This window comes from Hippocampus zosterae, chromosome 5 (assembly GCF_025434085.1).
Source record: "Hippocampus zosterae strain Florida chromosome 5, ASM2543408v3, whole genome shotgun sequence".
Lineage (NCBI taxonomy): Eukaryota > Metazoa > Chordata > Actinopteri > Syngnathiformes > Syngnathidae > Hippocampus > Hippocampus zosterae.
Window position 1 is genome coordinate 11,608,431 of NC_067455.1, and position 18,760 is coordinate 11,627,190.

General features: G+C 41.0%; 3 protein-coding genes and 1 long non-coding RNA gene across 10 annotated transcripts; 3 read left to right on the forward strand and 1 right to left on the reverse strand.

Moving 5' to 3' along the window:
* The first annotated feature begins 604 nt into the window (after positions 1–604).
* wdtc1 (WD and tetratricopeptide repeats 1) lies at positions 605–11,937 on the forward strand. Of its 7 annotated transcripts, none has more exons than XM_052066694.1 (17): positions 605–759; positions 1,205–1,305; positions 1,420–1,503; positions 3,059–3,105; positions 3,189–3,300; positions 4,316–4,503; positions 4,619–4,801; positions 4,925–5,019; positions 5,124–5,239; positions 5,325–5,400; positions 6,351–6,405; positions 6,590–6,769; positions 6,894–7,123; positions 7,637–7,802; positions 7,994–8,186; positions 8,709–9,040; positions 11,167–11,937. In XM_052066694.1, exons 2-16 carry the CDS (start codon positions 1,258–1,260, stop codon positions 8,904–8,906), a joined length of 1,971 nt encoding a protein of 656 aa, XP_051922654.1. In that variant the 5' UTR covers positions 605–759; positions 1,205–1,257; the 3' UTR covers positions 8,907–9,040; positions 11,167–11,937. The 7 variants fall into 7 exon arrangements, with proteins under 7 accessions (XP_051922654.1, XP_051922653.1, XP_051922656.1 ...); XM_052066693.1 differs by lacking the exon at positions 11,167–11,937 and adding an exon at positions 10,542–10,873 and having other exon boundaries at positions 8,709–9,098; XM_052066696.1 differs by lacking the exon at positions 11,167–11,937 and adding an exon at positions 10,542–10,873 and having other exon boundaries at positions 7,640–7,802; positions 8,709–9,098.
* On the reverse strand, positions 9,329–11,273 carry LOC127601452 (uncharacterized). Its single transcript, XR_007962560.1, has 2 exons — positions 11,167–11,273; positions 9,329–9,751 (listed from the first exon to the last, which is right to left on the reverse strand). It is a non-coding gene; the product is annotated as an uncharacterized LOC127601452 (long non-coding RNA).
* Positions 11,938–12,971: 1,034 nt separating the features above from the next.
* Positions 12,972–16,716, forward strand: LOC127601451 (transmembrane protein 222-like). The gene is made up of 6 exons (XM_052066710.1): positions 12,972–13,160; positions 13,359–13,443; positions 13,567–13,598; positions 13,695–13,791; positions 13,875–14,005; positions 14,659–16,716. Exons 1-6 carry the CDS (start codon positions 13,045–13,047, stop codon positions 14,744–14,746), a joined length of 549 nt encoding a protein of 182 aa, XP_051922670.1. The 5' UTR covers positions 12,972–13,044; the 3' UTR covers positions 14,747–16,716.
* Positions 16,717–16,748: 32 nt separating this feature from the next.
* LOC127601450 (trophoblast glycoprotein-like) lies at positions 16,749–18,674 on the forward strand. Its single transcript, XM_052066709.1, has 2 exons — positions 16,749–17,026; positions 17,163–18,674. Exons 1-2 carry the CDS (start codon positions 16,767–16,769, stop codon positions 18,136–18,138), a joined length of 1,236 nt encoding a protein of 411 aa, XP_051922669.1. The 5' UTR covers positions 16,749–16,766; the 3' UTR covers positions 18,139–18,674.
* The last annotated feature ends 86 nt before the right edge of the window (positions 18,675–18,760 follow it).

An 18,760-nucleotide genomic window follows, 5' to 3' on the forward strand; every position in this document is an offset into this window, starting at 1 on the left:
TAATAATATAATGTGCTTGTGTCTCGCGCCTGAAATAGGCAGCATTTTCACAGTCCCGCTTTGTTCAGCGAAAAGGTCGGAGCTGATGGACAGTCTGCGGCTGGATGGATGCTTGATAGGCATACATAAAGGCATTTGTGCGGCTGATTTTGATCACACATCTTTATTAGCAATTCCAAAATCAACAAGCATGTTGTGATGCCTTTGAGAGATGTACAGTATTATTAGGTAAAATTGAAATTCACTATCATTATAGAATAGGCTTGCTTGTAGTAACAGGCAGGGGTTCCTGGGGCAAGGCGGAACAGTAGTTCTGTGTCATGTCTCAAATTAATGAAATAATTCTCACTGAACAATGTTCCTGAATGTGTGTATTTAAAGCGTTTTTGGACAAATGTGTGAACATAAACTGTGGTGTACAAGAACATCAGCACAATATCAAAATTGTGCTTGTATTTTTCACAAGTTACGAATTGTTTAATTGTATATACATGCCTGATTCGATATAATAAAATCCTTAATCTCTTATTTCAATTAAAACTTTTTTGTCATTTTAGACAATAATAACGTGGACCGGAAGTCTGGTTCTCAAGTAGCGGAACTTACTAAGTTGTGTTCAGGGACATAGTACACAGTGGGAGTATGTTGCGTGTAGGGATGATGGTGTAAAGATTTGATTTATGATGTTTTTTTGATGTTGACATTTCTCGTCAGTGGACTTTCTTGTAGAGAGGGGACGGCCAGCTTGCAAACGCAGTAGTAAGTTGTCATCAAAAGCAAAGGTTGTAAATTAACCTGCCGGTGACGTTTTGTTTAGCTAATAATGGCTAACAACATAAGCTAACATTGTTTGTTAAACGACACCCATGATCAAACTCTTACAGCTGAAATGATACCATATTCTGGAAGACGAACATATTCTCAATATTTCGAATGTTGCAGATGATTTGCGGAGTGGCTCTTAGGACTGTCAAGTGTTGTATTAGCTTAACCGCTAAGGCTATTGGGCAAGTAAACTCGTCTTGTTGACGCGAGCAAGTTCCGCGGTGTTTGCCACTCCTCTCCAAAGCAAACTCTTGTCGATCAGCTAACGCTGTATGATATAATTGATGTACTGTATAGACAATGATGTATGTCTACCTTGTCCGAATGTTTACAGTTTGTTCAGTATACATTTAAGAACTATAGACTACCTGTCATCTAGGTGATACCTGGATCCTCCTGCCCAATGTCAAATGTTTATTTTGTGTTGAAGTCATGAATAACGTCAACATCACCCGAGATATCCTGCACAGGCAGATTCGGGTCAGTAATCGATCATTTACTAAGAAATATAAAACGCTGAAAACCTAAGTGATCCTGTTTTTTCAGAGAAATACTGTTTATCTTAATGTGGTTATTTTGTTGCTGTAACTGCAGGAAAAGGCAGTGTCAGGCTTTCAGAGGTTCTATCATGTGACCGACCCCTTCATCAAGAGACTTGGCCTGGAGGCTGAGCTTCAGGTCAGTCCCAGGAAGTCCTTGAGCGTGCGTCAAAATTGGGGTGTAAAATATCGCATGTCATGTTGTAGTTGTGGTTTCCCTAAGTGGGCCAGTTCTAACAATCAACCCATTTGAATGTGAATACCCGGAGGTTGTCAGGGTGACCCAAAAATCATAGTACAGTTTATACAAATTAAATACGATGAAATTTTATGACCTGGTTGACTTCAAAATCGCCCAATTAATGTACAAAGCACACAATAACCTGCTCTGCCAAAACATTCAGAGGTTTTTTGAAATTCGAGAAAGCAACTATGAATTAAGAGGTACCAACTTATTCAAAAAACTCAAAACAAGAACAAACATCAAGCAAAGAAGTGTATCTAGCAAAGGTGTTAATCTGTGGAATAATCTCGAAACGGACCTAAAAATGAGTAAATCGCTTGCTGAGTTAAAAAAAAAATTCAAAAAAATAGTACAAACAACCTACACCAATCAGAGTTAAAATGATAAATTCTAAACATTAAATATAATGATAAATCAGAACTAAGTTGATAAATAGAGAAAGGTATTGCAATATCCATTATGAATACAAGAGAAAATTGACACAAGAGTGCCAGGGTGAGGATGTATATAATCCCGATACAAACCAAAAGTTGTGAAAATATCACGGTTAAGGGTAAAGTATGAGCCTTAATGGAGACTTCTTCTTACTTTTTCTTTTCTGATTGATATAAAAATGATTTAGTAGATATAAACACATAACGGGGTAGGACTAGATAAGTTTTTTTACTTCATCCTACTCCCTTGAACATAATAACTGTGTGGAAGGAAGACTGATTTCTTTCTTTTACTTTTTTATCTACCTTATTTTCTGTCAAATTATTACTGTATATGTTTTATGTTCAATAAACAAACAAACCAAACCAAACCAAACAGTACCTTTGTTTTCACATTTGGTACAATAAGTGAACAAAATTGAAGAACAAATTGGGAAAGATAATTCATACATCCATTTTCCAAACATTTGTCCTCACGAGGATCGTGACCATGCTGGAGCCTATTGCAGCTGTCTTTGGGCTGCAGGCAGGGTACACCCTGAACTGGTTGCCAACCAATTGGCAGGAGAAAGATTATACTGTAACATCAAAATCAGGGATCAATACGTTTTCTTTTTAAGAAACTGCAACATCAATATTTGTTCAATTGTTTAATAACGATAGTATGTCTCCTGGCTGTGTTCAAAGTGACGCGGTACAGAAGGGTGTGCCACTGTCCATCAACGTATTGCATCTAACATCCAGTATATCACTGGTGTTCGGCAGAACCACAACTGCACCATCAAAGCGAGAACATCAACGCTTTAGATTGGTCTAGGATTAGTTAAAATGACACACCCATGTTCTTTTTATTTCTAAATTAAAAAATAATCAGGGAAGGACTGTGGCATACTTGTAGAGGGCCCCATAAAATCGTGTGGTGAGCCAGATCTGACCCGTGGGCCTTGAGTTTGACACCTGTGCATCAGCGGTTGTGAGTGTAAGACTGACCGTTTGAATTTCTAATGTTTGTGCAGGGACACACAGGCTGCGTGAACTGTTTGGAATGGAATGAACATGGAGAGTAAGCGAGAACTCTTTCTGGACTATACCAAAAACACTTCAAAGTTCAGGTTCATCAATAAATTCTTATTTTGCCTTTGTCAGTCTACTGGCCTCAGGCTCGGATGATCAACATGCGATCATCTGGGATCCATTCAGACTCAAAAAGCTTACTACTATGCACACAGGCCATGCAGCAAACATATTCTCTGTTAAGGTAAGAGTGGTGTGCTGAGTGGTTCAGTCAATGGCACTTGGGGAAGTTTGTGACTCGGGTTGAGGAGGGTTGTCTGGCTGATCCTTTAATTTGACCTTGATATGACTCCTCTATATTATTTTCCTTCTTTAATTTAACCTTGATATTTTTTTACTGCAATGACAAAAATGGTTATCTGAAGGGCAGCACAAATCATCAAATTTTATTCTCCTGTATTTGATATTGCATTGTTCAAAAGCTGCAGTAATGTGTAGAAACCCAAGCATCCAAAGAATTTAGTAATATTTCTAAGCCAATCATGTGGCACTTGTATGAATATTAATTTCATGCTTAAGTGACCAAATTACATTTGGGAGTAAATCATTCAATAATCTCGCGAGCTCACCCTTTTCTTCCTCCAAGGAACCTCTTGTACATAAGGTGGCGCTGTTGGCTACTCATTAAGTGAACATTTGCTCATCGAAGCTCTGATGGCTCATATTTTGTTTGCTCCAGAGTTTACCCTACAGAAAGACCTCCATTAATCATAGCACATAATGACAATCCTGTGAAATAATAGGATGGCAGGTAAATATTGAAGTTGTTCTTGTAATAGTCTAGCCGTGAATTTTACTTACATGTGGCAATACTTGGATGAGTGGTTCATTGACATTTGTTCCTGTGCAAAAGTGCAAATCTCATCTACCTGGGCAATGACAAATGACAAACAAAGGACTCACAGCACTTTTAAAAAAAATAACTCTGTAATGTTAATTACACCGCTATCGAGGTATCATTTAGTCCTATAACTTCTGTGAAATCTATTTTTTGGACACTTTGTAGAACACAAATCACACACCACCCAACCCAGTGCAGGGAGGCATAATTGATGACCTTTCACAGAACATGAGTCACTGTGTATGAATAAATTATTTTAGTGTAAATGTATAAAACGTAATAAAATAATAAATGCACACCTGCGCTCAATGCTTATGTGCACACTTGAGCTAATTGTAATGTGTGTTTCTCCACCCAGTTCCTCCCGCACTCAGGAGACAGAATTTTGGTAACTGGTGCTGCGGACACTAAGGTCCACGTGCATGACCTGACAGCGGAGGAAACCATCCATATGTTTTCTGATCATACCAACAGGGTTAAACGCATCGCAACCGCGCCCATGTGGCCCAACACCTTCTGGAGCGCTGCGGAGGATGGCATCATCAGGTCAGAACCGTGGGAATTATTTTGTTCCGTCGATTCAATGGCGATCCTATGCTGATTCCCCCCCCCTTCTTCCCCACCCACAACGCCTATGCTTACTTCTCCCTTGCATGTGCAGACAGTATGATTTGCGGGAGAGCAGTAAACGCTCTGAGGTGCTGATTGACCTAACAAAGTTCTGTGGGCGCTTTGTGGAGGCCAAATGTTTGGCTGTCAATCCAAGGGACAACAACTACCTGGCCGTTGGGGCCAACGGTCCCTTTGTACGTCTCTATGACATTCGGATGATTCAAAACTGTAGGTGGGTTGGTGCTCGCTGCCCAAATGTGGAAACATGCATCCACCGCTTCATGCGTGAGATCATAACTTAGGTGTAAAACATTTCCAAACCCCTCCTCCCCCGAAAAAAACAAAAAACAAACAGAAAATCACTAAACCGATGGAAGCAATCTGCTGTGCGCACATTCCTTGAAAATCAGAAGCCCATCCCGGAGAAGGCTGTGCAGTATTACGTTGCAGGTACTGAAATCTCATTGATCAATCATGTGTATAGTTCAATACAACTTGATTGTTGTGGTATAAAATCCCCACTCTTTTGTGTGCTCCCGAACCCTCTTCTTCAGGTCACCTGCCGGAGAAACGGATGCACTACAATAACCGCTTGAGGGTCTTGGTGGTCACTTATGTCACATTTAGTCCAGATGGAACTGAGCTACTTGTCAACATGGGCGGGGAACAGGTAGAGCTGCTCTACTTGGGACGCATTCCAAAATCAGTCCTGATAACCTGGCTTTGTTTTATTTGCGGTTACTACTATTCTTTAGGTTTATCTGTTTGACCTGACGTGTAAACAAACACCATACACATTGCTGCTACCAGAAACGTGCCAACCATCAACAGGTGGGTCTGTGTCATGTGCAGAGCTTAGCACATTTACCGCCACCCCCCCCCAAAAAAAAGAGCAAACAAATATTTTAGAAGTCTTTCTTTTTGTTTTAAAATAAAAACTTGAATTCGCTTTTGAACAGGAATAAACACTTCCAAACCAAGTTAGAAATTAATGAAACAGAACATTCAGTTAGTTTTTTTGTCAAACAACACTTTAGTTTATATTTGCACAGTTAACCTTGGTATCATTGACTGCATATCTCTATATTGGTGTATTAACTGATATAGTTTATATATATATATATATATATATATATATATATATATATATATATATATATATACTGTATATATATATATATATATATATATATATTAGAGCTGTTGATGAGAGCATTAAAATGGGGAAAAAATAGGGCAAAAAATGTATATATATGTAAATGTGTATATATATATATATATATAATTATTATTACCACTGCTGTTAATTTAGCGGTGGCATAAACCTTATACTGGCTGACGATCTAATGAATTTGTATATGCCGAATAAACGGCACACCCAATCGACAACTACTCCATGCGGAGTTTGACTTGAGCTTTTAATTTCTTTATGAAACCAAGACGTTTTAGACAGTCCTTTTCTTCCAACTGAGAACAGTTTCGGAAATGCTTCTTTTGGTTCCAAAGTACAGTCCATATGGGCATGCAGGGATGAGTTTGAGGAAGAGCTTGAGAGAAGTGGCGTAGCAAATACTTTCGATAGTAGGCGACATGTGACCTCACACCTTTGTGACACCCCAAAATTCCAGCACACTACATAGACTAGTCGTACCTGTAGCGGTCATAGCTAGAATAGGGGAGGAAACATTTTCTTTGTATTGTGGCTGTAGGATAATTTCAATGTTGTACATTACATAAGTCAACTGGATGTAATGTATTTTTTGTGATGTTGTGGATTCTAGGAGATGTGCAGAATGGGAAGACAACCAACGGTGTCCATAGCAAGATACAACTTAGGTAAATATGAATGCTGTCGATTGACGACGACATTTTTATTGTTTTTGTAGCAATTATTTTCTTTTAACGGCACAATATTTCATGAAACCTGAGCACAAATGATTGTTTTCAGAACCGTAACCTTCCGCAAGAGAAAGTGCCGGTGTGTAAACTCCGCACAGTAAATGTTCATACTGTCTTCTAGCTGTTGCAGCTTGTCTGATCTTCCTCCACATTTGGAAAAGATCAAACAACAAGCAAATGATGCGTTTGCACAGCAGCATTGGACGCAGGCCATCCAACTGTATAGTATAGGAATTAATCATTCCAGCTGCAACGCCATTCTCTACGGAAACCGGGCTGCAGCCTACATGAAGCGGAAATGGTAGGAGTCATTCTGTCATATGACGTGATGTCAAATTCCCTGCATGATATCCAATCATCATCTTCTATTCAGAATCGTCTTTTCAGGAATTTGTCTCGGTTCTCCATGTTTGTAAATGTTGTAGGGATGGAGACCACTATGACGCACTGAAGGATTGTTTGAAGGCACTGACGCTAAACCCGGATCATCTGAAGGCGCATTTCAGACTTGCACGGTGTCTCTTTGAGCTCAAGTATGTGTCTAAAGCACTGGAGTGCCTCAACGATTTCAAAGAAAAATTTCCAGAGCAAGCCCACAGCACTGCTTGTGATGCTTTGGATAAGGATATCAAGGCCTTCTCAAACACAAAATCGGGTGGGCTAAAAGTCTTTGATGCTGTCCGTTGCATAGATTCCTCATTCCTCGTTTGTCATTTGCTAAAACTAGAATTAATTCAGTGGAGCACAATACTGCCAAGGTCAAAAAAATCCTAATTTGGTTTCAATTCTTTCATCTCCTGTATATGTTTAAAATATGTCATGAAAATTCTTGCATTATGCACTGATACATTTTGGAAATGTATGCATAATACCGTGGCCAGACATCCCAATTTTTTTTTTCATTCGGGGTAATGTAAAAATCTAAGAAATAATTGAACATAGCATTCTTTGTTGGGGCTGCAACAAATGTAATGTTGTTTATGTGAAAATGGCAGTCAATTCTTGGATTTGAATGCAATTTTCAGTGATTTAGAAATGAGCTGTTTTTTTGCTGGCACTAGGCCAGTCTTAATTGTAGTCTGTTCTTGAGTTTATTTTCTATACAAGTAAAAATTAAATACTTCTTTTTGTGTTTCCATGAATTACATTTTTTTTAATCTCTAACCAGCAGAAGATGATTCCAACAGCTTCCTCCGATTCCATTCAATTAGTCAGTTGGATCCCATCCCCATGGATGAGTTTGTTTTTCGAGAGCAAAGCTTGGACTACAAGCACAGATATTGTGGTCACTGCAACACCACCACGGATATAAAAGAAGCCAACTTCTTTGGAAGGTCAGTGATGAGAACTCACTCAAGGGCAGTTGCAAGCACTGCAAATAAAACGGTCAGCAGTGCCTCTTTGAAAAAAGTGTTTTTTAAATTTAGTTTTGCATCAGAAACCGAATGAAACACCGATATCAAACACTCTATTGTCTAATTCCAAGTTCATAGGGTCAGTCTGACTCCAAATCTTTCCTGCGCAGCAAAGGCCAGTACATCGTCAGCGGGTCAGACGATGGCTCGTTCTTTATCTGGGAAAAGGAGACAACAAATCTGGTGCGTATCATGCAGGGGGACGAGTCCATAGTCAACTGTTTGCAGCCCCACCCGACCTCCTGTTTCCTTGCCTCGAGTGGTATTGACCCTGTGGTCCGATTATGGAACCCTAGACCAGAGGTAAGCAACTTGTGTTTGGATGAATGCATGAAAGTTTTAAGCCCGTGTCTCACTGAGTGAGTAGGTTGGCAAGTGTTTTCGCATGGTCAAATGTTTATTTTTCATCTGGGTTCATTCAAGGTCACAAAGACGTTCGCCGGACATGCACTAACAGGTTTAGCGGTTGCAAAAGGTATTTCTTGTCGCCAGGAAATTGTGATCATGCTGGGTGTCAAAGGAGAGGTGCCCACTTAGCTATTTTGAACATTTAAAAAATACCCTGCTGACAAGAAAAACTGGTTGTGACTTTGAACAAACCTTCTTGTAAACAGTATGGAAAACTGTTCTAGACCATAAATATAAAACCATAAAATCAACAGTAGGTGCAGTGGTAACTGAGCCTTAAAAATACCGTCAATCGATATAAATATAAACCGAGAACCTCCCTTCCGAAGTTTTTGATGGTTTGTTTGTTTTTTGTCCAAGAAGTGTAGCTTTTCCCTCTTGTCTCTGTCACTCATTCATTCTTTTGTTTTCTGACAGACCGAGAGCGAAAATGGCAGAGTAGTAGAGGACATGGAAGGCGCAGCTCAGGCCAATCAGCGGCGAATGAACGCGGATCCACTGGAGGTTATGCTGCTCAACATGGGCTATCGTACCGCAGGATTGCGTGGCGTAGGCCCAGATGGTTCTGATGATGAGGACAGCTCGGATGGACAAATGCAATGTAGACCAAGCTAAAACGAGCTGATGGCCATTCTGTAGAATGGAAGTAGTAAGCAAAGCGCTGTGCCCGTTTCTGTTTGAGCCCCAATTTGCCCTCTTTTCTATCACACTGTAGCCGCTCAACTCACTCTGTGTTGTCAGGCAGACGCCTCAAACATCTCCCCCAGATTGTCACACAGATGGGCAAGTTCTGCACTTCTCTCTGAGGTTTATGTTGGGTGTCAGAGAGGTGGCCACTTACCTATTTTGAACATTTGAAAAATATCCTGCTGACAAGAAAAACTGGTTGTGACTTTGAACAAACCTTCTTGTAAACAGTATGAAAAACTGTTCTAGACCATAAATATAAAACAATAAAATCAACAGTAGGTGCAGTGGTAACTGAGCCTTAAAAATAATGTCAATCGATATAAATATAAACTGAGAACCTCCCTTCCGAAGTTTTTGATTTTTTTTTTTTTTTGGTCCAAGAAGTGTAGCTTTTCCCTCTTGTCTCTGTCACTCATTCATTCTTTTGTTTTCTGACAGACCGAGCGCGAAAATGGCAGTGTAGTAGAGGACATGGAAGGCGCAGCTCAGGCCAATCAGCGGCGAATGAACGCGGATCCACTGGAGGTTATGCTGCTCAACATGGGCTATCGTACCGCAGGATTGCGTGGCGTAGGCCCAGATGGTTCTGATGATGAGGACAGCTCGGATGGACAAATGCAATGTAGACCAAGCTAAAACGAGCTGATGGCCATTCTGTAGAATGGAAGTAGTAAGCAAAGCGCTGTGCCCGTTTCTGTTTGAGCCCCAATTTGCCCTCTTTTCTATCACACTGTAGCCGCTCAACTCACTCTGTGTTGTCAGGCAGACGCCTCAAACATCTCCCCCAGATTGTCACACAGATGGGCAAGTTCTGCACTTCTCTCTGAGGTTTATGTTGGGTGTCAGAGAGGTGGCCACTTACCTATTTTGAACATTTGAAAAATATCCTGCTGACAAGAAAAACTGGTTGTGACTTTGAACAAACCTTCTTGTAAACAGTATGAAAAACTGTTCTAGACCATAAATATAAAACAATAAAATCAACAGTAGGTGCAGTGGTAACTGAGCCTTAAAAATAATGTCAATCGATATAAATATAAACTGAGAACCTCCCTTCCGAAGTTTTTGATTTTTTTTTTTTTTTGGTCCAAGAAGTGTAGCTTTTCCCTCTTGTCTCTGTCACTCATTCATTCTTTTGTTTTCTGACAGACCGAGCGCGAAAATGGCAGTGTAGTAGAGGACATGGAAGGCGCAGCTCAGGCCAATCAGCGGCGAATGAACGCGGATCCACTGGAGGTTATGCTGCTCAACATGGGCTATCGTACCGCAGGATTGCGTGGCGTAGGCCCAGATGGTTCTGATGATGAGGACAGCTCGGATGGACAAATGCAATGTAGACCAAGCTAAAACGAGTTGATGGCCATTCTGTAGAATGGAAGTACCGGTAGTAAGCAAAGCGCTGTGCCCGTTTCTGTTTGATCCCCAATTTGCCCTCTTTTCTATAACACTGTAGCCGCCCAACTCACTCTGTGTTGCCAGGCAGACGCCTCGCACATCTCCCTCAGTTTGTCACACAGATGGGCAAGTTCTACTGTTGACTTGACTTGACTTCTCTCTGAGGTTTATGTTGGGTGTCATAGGAGAGGTGTCCACTTACCTATTTTGAACATTTAAAAAATATCCTGTCGACAAGAAAAACTGGTTGCAACTTTGAACAAACTTTGTAGCAAACAGTATGAAAAACAGTTCTTGACCAAAAATTTAAAACAAAAACAACAGTGGTGACTGAGCCTTGGAAAAAATGTCAATCCATACAATTATAAAGTCTTTGTTGTTGTTGTTTTTAAATGTCCAAGAAGTGTAGCTTTTCCCTCTTGTCTGCATCGCTCATTAATTCATTCCTTTGTTTCCTGATAGACCAAGAGCGAAAATGGCCGAGTGGTAGAGGACATGGAAGGTGTAGCTCAGGCCAACCAGCGGCGAATGAACGCGGATCCAGTGGAGGTTATGCTGCTCAACATGGGCTATTGTACCTCAGGATTGCGTGGCGTAGGCCCAGATGGTTCTGATGATGAGGACAGCTAAGATGGACAAGTGCAATGTAGACCAAGCTAAAATGAGCTGATGGCCATTCTGTAGAATGGAAGTAGTAAGCAAAGCGCTGTGCCCGTTTCTGATTGAGCCCTAATTTGCCCTCGTTTCTATTATACGATAGCCTCTCAACTTTGTGTTGTCAGGCAGACACCTCACACATCTCCCCCAGTTTGTCACACAGATGGGCAAGTTCTGCACTTCTCCCTCAGGTTTATGTTGGGTATCAAAGGAGAGGTGCCCAATTACCTATTTTCATGTCAGTGTGGCCCTGCAGCGGCACTGACCTTGTTGGAGGATCGTGACACAGTTGAAGGGTGCACACATCTCAGAGAGGACGCACACTCGGCTTGTTGCCTAGAGTCTTGACTTTTCAGTTGGAGTTCTTGAAGCCTGCAATGAAATGTCATTCTTCGTCTAATGAAAGTTGCATGTCGCAAGGATATGGATGAGCTTTGTTTGGTTAACAAGCTTGGAAGAATTGTCTTCTGCCAAAGTTTTTCCTCCATCAGTCAAATCGCCATGGATTTGTGTTTGTTTAATCCCAAAAATGGGACGTTTCATATAATTCATTCAGCCAGCGACAGTTCATTCAGACAATTTTAGGTTAATTTTCCATTTAAGTCCCCTTGATTTCAAATGATAGCGTGAAAATATTTTTTTGTTTGTTGAAAGTGGACACATGCTTTGAGGCTGTGATGAGTATTCACCAAGTATTTGATAACAACTGCTTCGTGTCGCTAGCTCTCATCCTTGGCTACTTTACACTTGGATGCTCTAAAGTGAATAAATGTTAACGTATGCAAAAGTAGGCTAACGTGTTTTACTTTCTTGATTGAGTTCACCCGATTCTCTTTGAGTAATCATGATACTGTTTGCTGGAAACAGAGACACAAACTTTAAATAATAAAATAACAGAAATCTTGCTTGTGTTTTTTCTCCCGCAGTACCGTTGAAAATAAATTAAGTTAGGAGAGATGTACTGAAAGCGAGGCCATGCTTTCAACCTGGTATTGTACTCATACATCAATGACATATTCACCATCTGCTTTTGCTGACGATGAAACAATTGTGTGTACAGCAAATCACCACTGGGGCAACACATGTGCCATATATTGTACGATAATGAGGTCACCCAGCTTCAGCGGAGTTTACGGTGATAAATTAGAAGCTGACTAGGCGGTGTGAATGATGAACAGACCCGAAAAGTAAAACAAGCGAGTTTTCATGAATCCGATATGTTCAGCCCCTATGGTCCCTGGGCCTAAATCTGCCAGCAGGGTATTTTCCACCTTAAAAATGGACCAGGAACATTATTTTTAGGAGAGGTTATATGGTATGAACATGTAAGATTCCTCGAAAATGTTGTAGTTCTATGGTAAAGTTCTTGTGGTGAAAGCTGGCTTATAATGGCGTGTTTTAATATCACTTCATAAGTAAGCCTTTAAAAACAAATATGCAAATGTTTCGCAACTTGCAACTGTGCAACATAGCCTACTGTACATCTGGAGCAGTGGAGAATATGTGAAAAAAATCACAATAAATAAACAGCTCGGTTAATGAATGGATGGAAGTATTAATGTGAGCAGATCACGATGGATCTTTGGCTTGTCAATACTGGAACAAGAATTGCACTGACTAACCAATCAAAGGATGAAAAAAACAGTATAGAGTCGGGAATACACGAATGCAATTTCATTGAACAAATATTAGAATAAGTTGTACATTTAGGTCAGTGCTTCTGATTGTGTTGAGGCCCAATGAAAGATGGCTCACCCCTAATGGTTCATATGAGTGCTGTAATAAAGTGTCCTTTGTAGGGACATGTATGTACAAGCCGTAATACAATACATATGTCATCGTTTCGAATGGCAAGGAGTCTCGAAGTCCATCCATTTTCTTGAACCGCTGAATAGAGCGATGCTGCGTTCATTGACTGCAGATCCGTCCACGGTGAGGCGATTACGCACTGCCTCTATAGTTGCCTGCTGTACATCCCCGTCATCGTTAACCCGTCAGAGGTCGATCGGTGATGGCGGAAGCGCACAACGTCGTCATAATGAAGAACTATCACGGAGATTTGTTAAACGACAAAAAGAGCAGCCGATACCCCTATTCCATCGTCTGGACTCCCATTCCTATTTTGTCGTAAGAAGCTAACGCTCGAGCTATTGCTAGTTAGCAGCGTTCAGTTTGGCCACGTCGGATGTATTATTTCATTCACCAACGGGCATTAAGTATCTTTGCATCTTACTGTCCCTAACTGTTGAACTGCTCTAAAAAGTGAACAAGTATCATGTTTTCAGTCGATCTTTATGAGAAATGACGTCTGTTTTCATTCTGCAGGTGGGTGCTGCCTTTCATCGGCCATATGGGGATATGCACCTCTTCCGGAATCATCAGAGATTTTGCAGGATCTTACTTTGTCTCGGTTGGTATCGTTGATCCATCGACCTCATAAGGAGTATAAATAATCTTTGGAATTGTTTACATTGTCATTAGTCTTTTTATTTTACACGAATCCATATATGGACTGAATGTTTCAATTTTCCAGGAGGACAATATGGGTTTCGGGAGACCAACAAAGTAAGTAATAAATCAGAAAATGATAATGATAACAATGCTAATAATAATAATAATAATAATAATGACCAAGAATAAATTAAATCTTCCCATACTTAGGTACTGGAAGCTTGATGTGAACAAAGTGCGTGGCAATGGTGCTGCGACTTGGGACAAAGCGGTATATGATGCATCTGAGGAATACAAAAGCAGGCAGGTAAGAAATACCAATCTGGACATTGAATCATAAATTCTGAAGCAGAATTATAATTTTAATAACTACTTTTGTGTTTGTTAAAGCACAACCTGTGTTTTGATAACTGCCATTCCCACGTCGCCATGGCCCTCAATTTAATGCGCTATGACAACAGCTCCTCTTGGAACATGATCAACTTGTGCTTTGGGTCCATCATTCATGGCAAATATGTGAGGTAAGCAGTGAAAACACATTCACTTTTTACCAACAATAATTAAACTGCAGAGTTCATTTGCAAACGGACCGAGAGCCACCTCTACAAAGGCTCACAATTGGCCAATTGAGCCATATTTTAGGGAAGTTTCACCTTAATTTATTTTGCTATGTGTATTTTGGTGCTCGGGCAGTAGTGGTTGAAGCATCTAGATCACGAATGTGCACATGACGTTTATTAAGCCCACTTTCCTGCCCCATAAAGACAAATGGCTGAGAGTCACCCCCTCATTATTCTACGTTGACCCAAATAGAGAATGCTGGCGTCACAGTTTGTGCTGCCTACGCACATCCACTTCGATGCCACAGGAATCTGTGTAACACAGGGGTGCCATGCAATTTATCACTGACAGAAGCACTCACACACGTGCCACCACTGGAGGCTACTTCTCCTCTGGGGCTCACTGCACTAGGTGGTGGGGGTGAGGTGGAAGGAAGGACAGTCGGACATCAAGCATGGGGAAAAAAGACACTGGGCCATGTCCTTGTCTCTCCATGATCTAGGGGGGGTGTTGGGGGGGGGGGGGGGTTGGGGAGGGAGGCTTTGCACAATACTGTATACAAGTTGTAGTTGACAAGCCCTCTCATGTTCTTTGCCCTCTTTGTATCCTTTAGTTGGTCCGCGTTCCTCAAGACCTGGCTACCCTTCATCATTCTCTCCGTTGTAATCGGCATGGTCGTCCTAACATTCAACCTTCAGTAATACACTACACCAGGAGACACATTTATTACAATTTCTTTGACACATCTTATGTTTGATTGAGATTTTGGCAGTGGTGATTTGTATGCTGTAAAGTATTGCCAATCCATGAAGCAAATGTTATATTATTTTCTGCTCGGGCTCTCTGATGTTATGCTGAGTTTAATATGTATTTTTCATGATGAACGTGTTTCCAGACTGGCTCATGTGCATTCCAGTGATGACGAAAAGAAATGACAATGTGTATCGCGACACAATCTCAATGCTGGAAGTATTCATCAGTTATTAAAGAAACTAGGTGATACAGAGCACTGCAAAGACAGAAGGATGAATGAGCCATTTGAAGGAAAAATTACCCTGAGTAGATAAATGTGTTTATTGTATTTTTTTTCAGGTTGGTTGCATATTTTGTTCAATGCTTGGAGACCGTATAGCTTCATTCAGGAATGTAATTTTAGCATCAAACAAGCAAAACTGGATCATGTTATTGCGTCAATATCACTATAAAGTGCCCTTTCTGTCCTCATAATCACTGTCATCCTAACTTTGGATCAGAATAATGACAGTATGGGGCGGCCCGGTAGTCCAGTGGTTAGCACGTCGGCTTCACAGTGCAGAGGTACCGGGTTCGATTCCAGCTCCGGCCTCCCTGTGTGGAGTTTGCATGTTCTCCCCGGGCCTGCGTGGGTTTTCTCCGGGTGCTCCGGTTTCCTCCCACATTCCAAAAACATGCGTGGCAGGCTGATTGGACGCTCTAAATTGTCCCTAGGTGTGAGTGTGAGTGCGAATGGTTGTTCGTTTCTGTGTGCCCTGCGATTGGCTGGCAACCGATTCAGGGTGTCCCCCGCCTACTGCCCGAAGACAGCTGGGATAGGCTGCAGCACCCCCCGCGACCCTAGTGAGGATCAAGCGGCTCGTAAGATGAATGAATGATGACAGTATGAGGTTTTATTACAAGTGGCCAAACATTTGGACACTTGCCAAGACAATCATATAAATACACATACATGATATTGTCCACAACAAATTATTGAATAAAATAAGTCATTTTGCTCATTTATGTTCTATTTTTTATAATCATTGAACTTGGATGTGTCTTAGAAAGTGAGTCCACCCTGTTACTGTGGAGTAACTGCCTCTAAGAAAACCCCTGATGTTTTTAGTGACACCAGAAAAATCATTTATGGTTTGCGATTTTCATATGTGCACGTTGTCATAGTGAAATATCAATTGATAAAAAAATGTTCAGAAATCTGAGATATTTTTGTTCAACAGTACAGTCAGCTTTCTAACTGAATCATAATGGTAAGCGAAAGTCCACTATGTGCTCATTAAGTGCTAACATTCGCTAAATATGTCCACCCTGTCACCGAGCTCACATATTTTGCTGTTGTTTGCATATTCATCATCTACTTGCAGTTGGCACGTTGTGTTAAACATAAATGAAAACAGAATACAATGATTCAACCTATATTTAGTTGAGTACACGACAAAGACAAGATATCTAATGTTCAAATTGATAAACTTGTTTTTAGCAAAAAATCATTGAGCGAGAGAGAGAAAGAGAGATAGGAGCATGCATTTCTAATAGACATCTCATAGAAGTACGTAGCATGATGTTCAGCGCATGTTCATTTTTTTAGGGCTGAAAAAGAACATTATAGTGATATTGATTATGACAGTGCATTTTTGTCATGAATAAGTATTTTGTTAGCAATGTAATAATTGCTCTCCTGTTTCATTGTACTGTGGAGGTGAGAACAAGTGGCTGCTCCGACTGTCCGCTGTAGCTTTAAGGGGACTACACACGTTTTTTCATCCAGCAGATTCTGCAATACAAGATCTGCCATCAATTTACAAGACCCTTTATTCCCAGAGTGCAGTAGATGAGGAGGGACTATTGCTCGGGTGCTTTTTACTCATGTTGGCATTACTTTGTGAGATGCGCTGCATTAAAATATAGACTCTCTTTATTCCGGTCTGTCTTTTTTTTTTGTAGTTGTACACTGGAGACTGTTTAGCAATGAGTATTTCAGCAGTTTGGGTGCTTTTGGGATTACTATTTTGTGCCCAGTCCCGGTGCTCAGAGTGTCCCAGTGGCTGTGAGTGTTTTGCTGTCACACGCACAGTGAAATGTGTGTCTACGGATCTTCTGATGGTGCCACAAATTATTCCCGGATATGCAAAGACTGTCATCATCACGGAGAATACTATTCACAGAATTGGACCTGATTCCTTTAAAGAGCTGGGGAATGTTTCCAAGGTCATTTTAAGCAATAATAGGTGAGAATGCACCATATTCGTTCATGTTGAGACAAAATGGCTTTCAAGCTGTGTGAATCTAACAAGAACATTTTGTGTGTGTTTATTAACAATCGTACATTTTCCAAATGGTTAACCATGGAAGTTGTCCCCTCAGGATGACACTTATGGCATCACACAGCTTCTCTGCTCTCATCAACCTGCACTTCCTGGACCTCAGTGGCAACCAGCTGTCAGCTATCCATCCGGAAGCTCTGAGCATCCCCGGGAGTCCTCTGCAAGAGCTCAACCTGAGCCGCTCACTCTACAACTTCACCGCACTGACAGACCTCACCACGGCTCTCCGCTGGGGGGACCTCCGGGGGCTCCTCCGTCTTGACCTCTCTGGGAATCACCTTGCTCTGCTTCCCCCGGGGATATTCTCTGACCTATTCAGTCTGCAGCAGCTCTTCCTTAGCAACAACTCTCTGGTGGCAGTCTACAGTGGAACCTTCTCCGGCATGAACAACCTGGAGGTGCTTGACTTGTCACACAATGCCTTCAGGACATTCGGGACTGATGATCTGAAAGAGCTGGAGAAGCTCGGAAGCATTCGGATCCTTTTGGGTAAAAATCCCTACTCTTGCTCCTGTGAGATTCAGAATTTTGTGGCTTGGTTGAATGATTCACAGGCTCAAATAGATCTAGATTCTGTGAGGTGCATCTCACCAAAGGAGTTGACCAACATCCAGCTCAGAGGACTTGGGTTGAGGGCCATCGGATGCATTGTTCCCACCCAAACAGAGATTAGTGACCTTAGCCTACAAACGTCGTATGTCTTCCTTGGGCTCGTGCTGGGCTTTGTGTTCATGGTCTTCCTTTTCGTACTCTACCTGAATCGTAAAGGCATGAAGAAGTGGATAATTGAAATGAGAGATGCATGTCATGATGTCTTGGAGGGATATCAATATCGATATGAGATTGACTCAGATCCACGCTTGGGGCACATCTCAGCTCACAACGGCATTAGCAGGGCACGTCAGCATGTAGGTATATCTCTGTCACAGGAGCCACCAGAAGACACTTGTATTGTTGCCGAAGACGCACAGGTCAACCCTCTAAAATCTACTTCTGAAGCTAGAAATGTCTTGTAGACTAGTTTAATGCCAGTAGGTTTACAGTTTGTTTTTCGTCTCAGAGCTTCTGCATGTACTGCAGCTAAACGTGATAAACTTAACTTTAAAAGTGCCTTCATGCTTAGACGGCACTGACTGGAACTTTTTTTTTTACATGCAGTAACCTGTATTTTAATAGAATAGAGTGCGTATGATTGTCAAACATGCAAATATAACTTTGTTTTGTTTTGGTGTGTTTTTATTACGGTATATCATTTGTTAACATAATGACTCAACCACTACATTACGTACACTTTCCAATCAAATAGGACCTAATACAGTATCAAGAATTTTTGCCTTTGCAAAGATAAATCTTTGCATATCAATGTACACTTTTTTATTGACATTTGCCAATGTATTAATTTGACATTAGATTTTCTATTGTGGCACTACTTTGTCTTATGCAGCAGTGGACAATAGCGTTGCATGATTCTGACATTGGTTTGTAATCATTTATAATAACTGTATATAAAATGGGCAGCACATTGGATGCAACCTTAGTGAGGTACAAAAAATGAAGGGATGGCTGGATGGATACAGGCCTAAATTAGCAAGTATTTCTATCTGCTCATTTGCCATTGAGCTTATCCTCATTTGGGTC

Excerpts from the sequence above, each read along its gene's own strand:
- wdtc1 (XM_052066694.1), top strand. The coding sequence starts at position 1,258 with ATGAATAACGTCAACATCACCCGAGATATCCTGCACAGGCAGATTCGG. Across the intron at positions 1,306-1,419 it reads TCCTGCACAGGCAGATTCGG|GAAAAGGCAGTGTCAGGCTT; the intron begins GTCAGTAATCGA and ends CTGTAACTGCAG. Across the intron at positions 1,504-3,058 it reads GCCTGGAGGCTGAGCTTCAG|GGACACACAGGCTGCGTGAA; the intron begins GTCAGTCCCAGG and ends ATGTTTGTGCAG.
- LOC127601451 (XM_052066710.1), top strand. The coding sequence starts at position 13,045 with ATGGCGGAAGCGCACAACGTCGTCATAATGAAGAACTATCACGGAGAT. Across the intron at positions 13,161-13,358 it reads ACTCCCATTCCTATTTTGTC|GTGGGTGCTGCCTTTCATCG; the intron begins GTAAGAAGCTAA and ends TTCATTCTGCAG. Across the intron at positions 13,599-13,694 it reads GGTTTCGGGAGACCAACAAA|GTACTGGAAGCTTGATGTGA; the intron begins GTAAGTAATAAA and ends TCCCATACTTAG.
- LOC127601450 (XM_052066709.1), top strand. The coding sequence starts at position 16,767 with ATGAGTATTTCAGCAGTTTGGGTGCTTTTGGGATTACTATTTTGTGCC. Across the intron at positions 17,027-17,162 it reads GTCATTTTAAGCAATAATAG|GATGACACTTATGGCATCAC; the intron begins GTGAGAATGCAC and ends TTGTCCCCTCAG.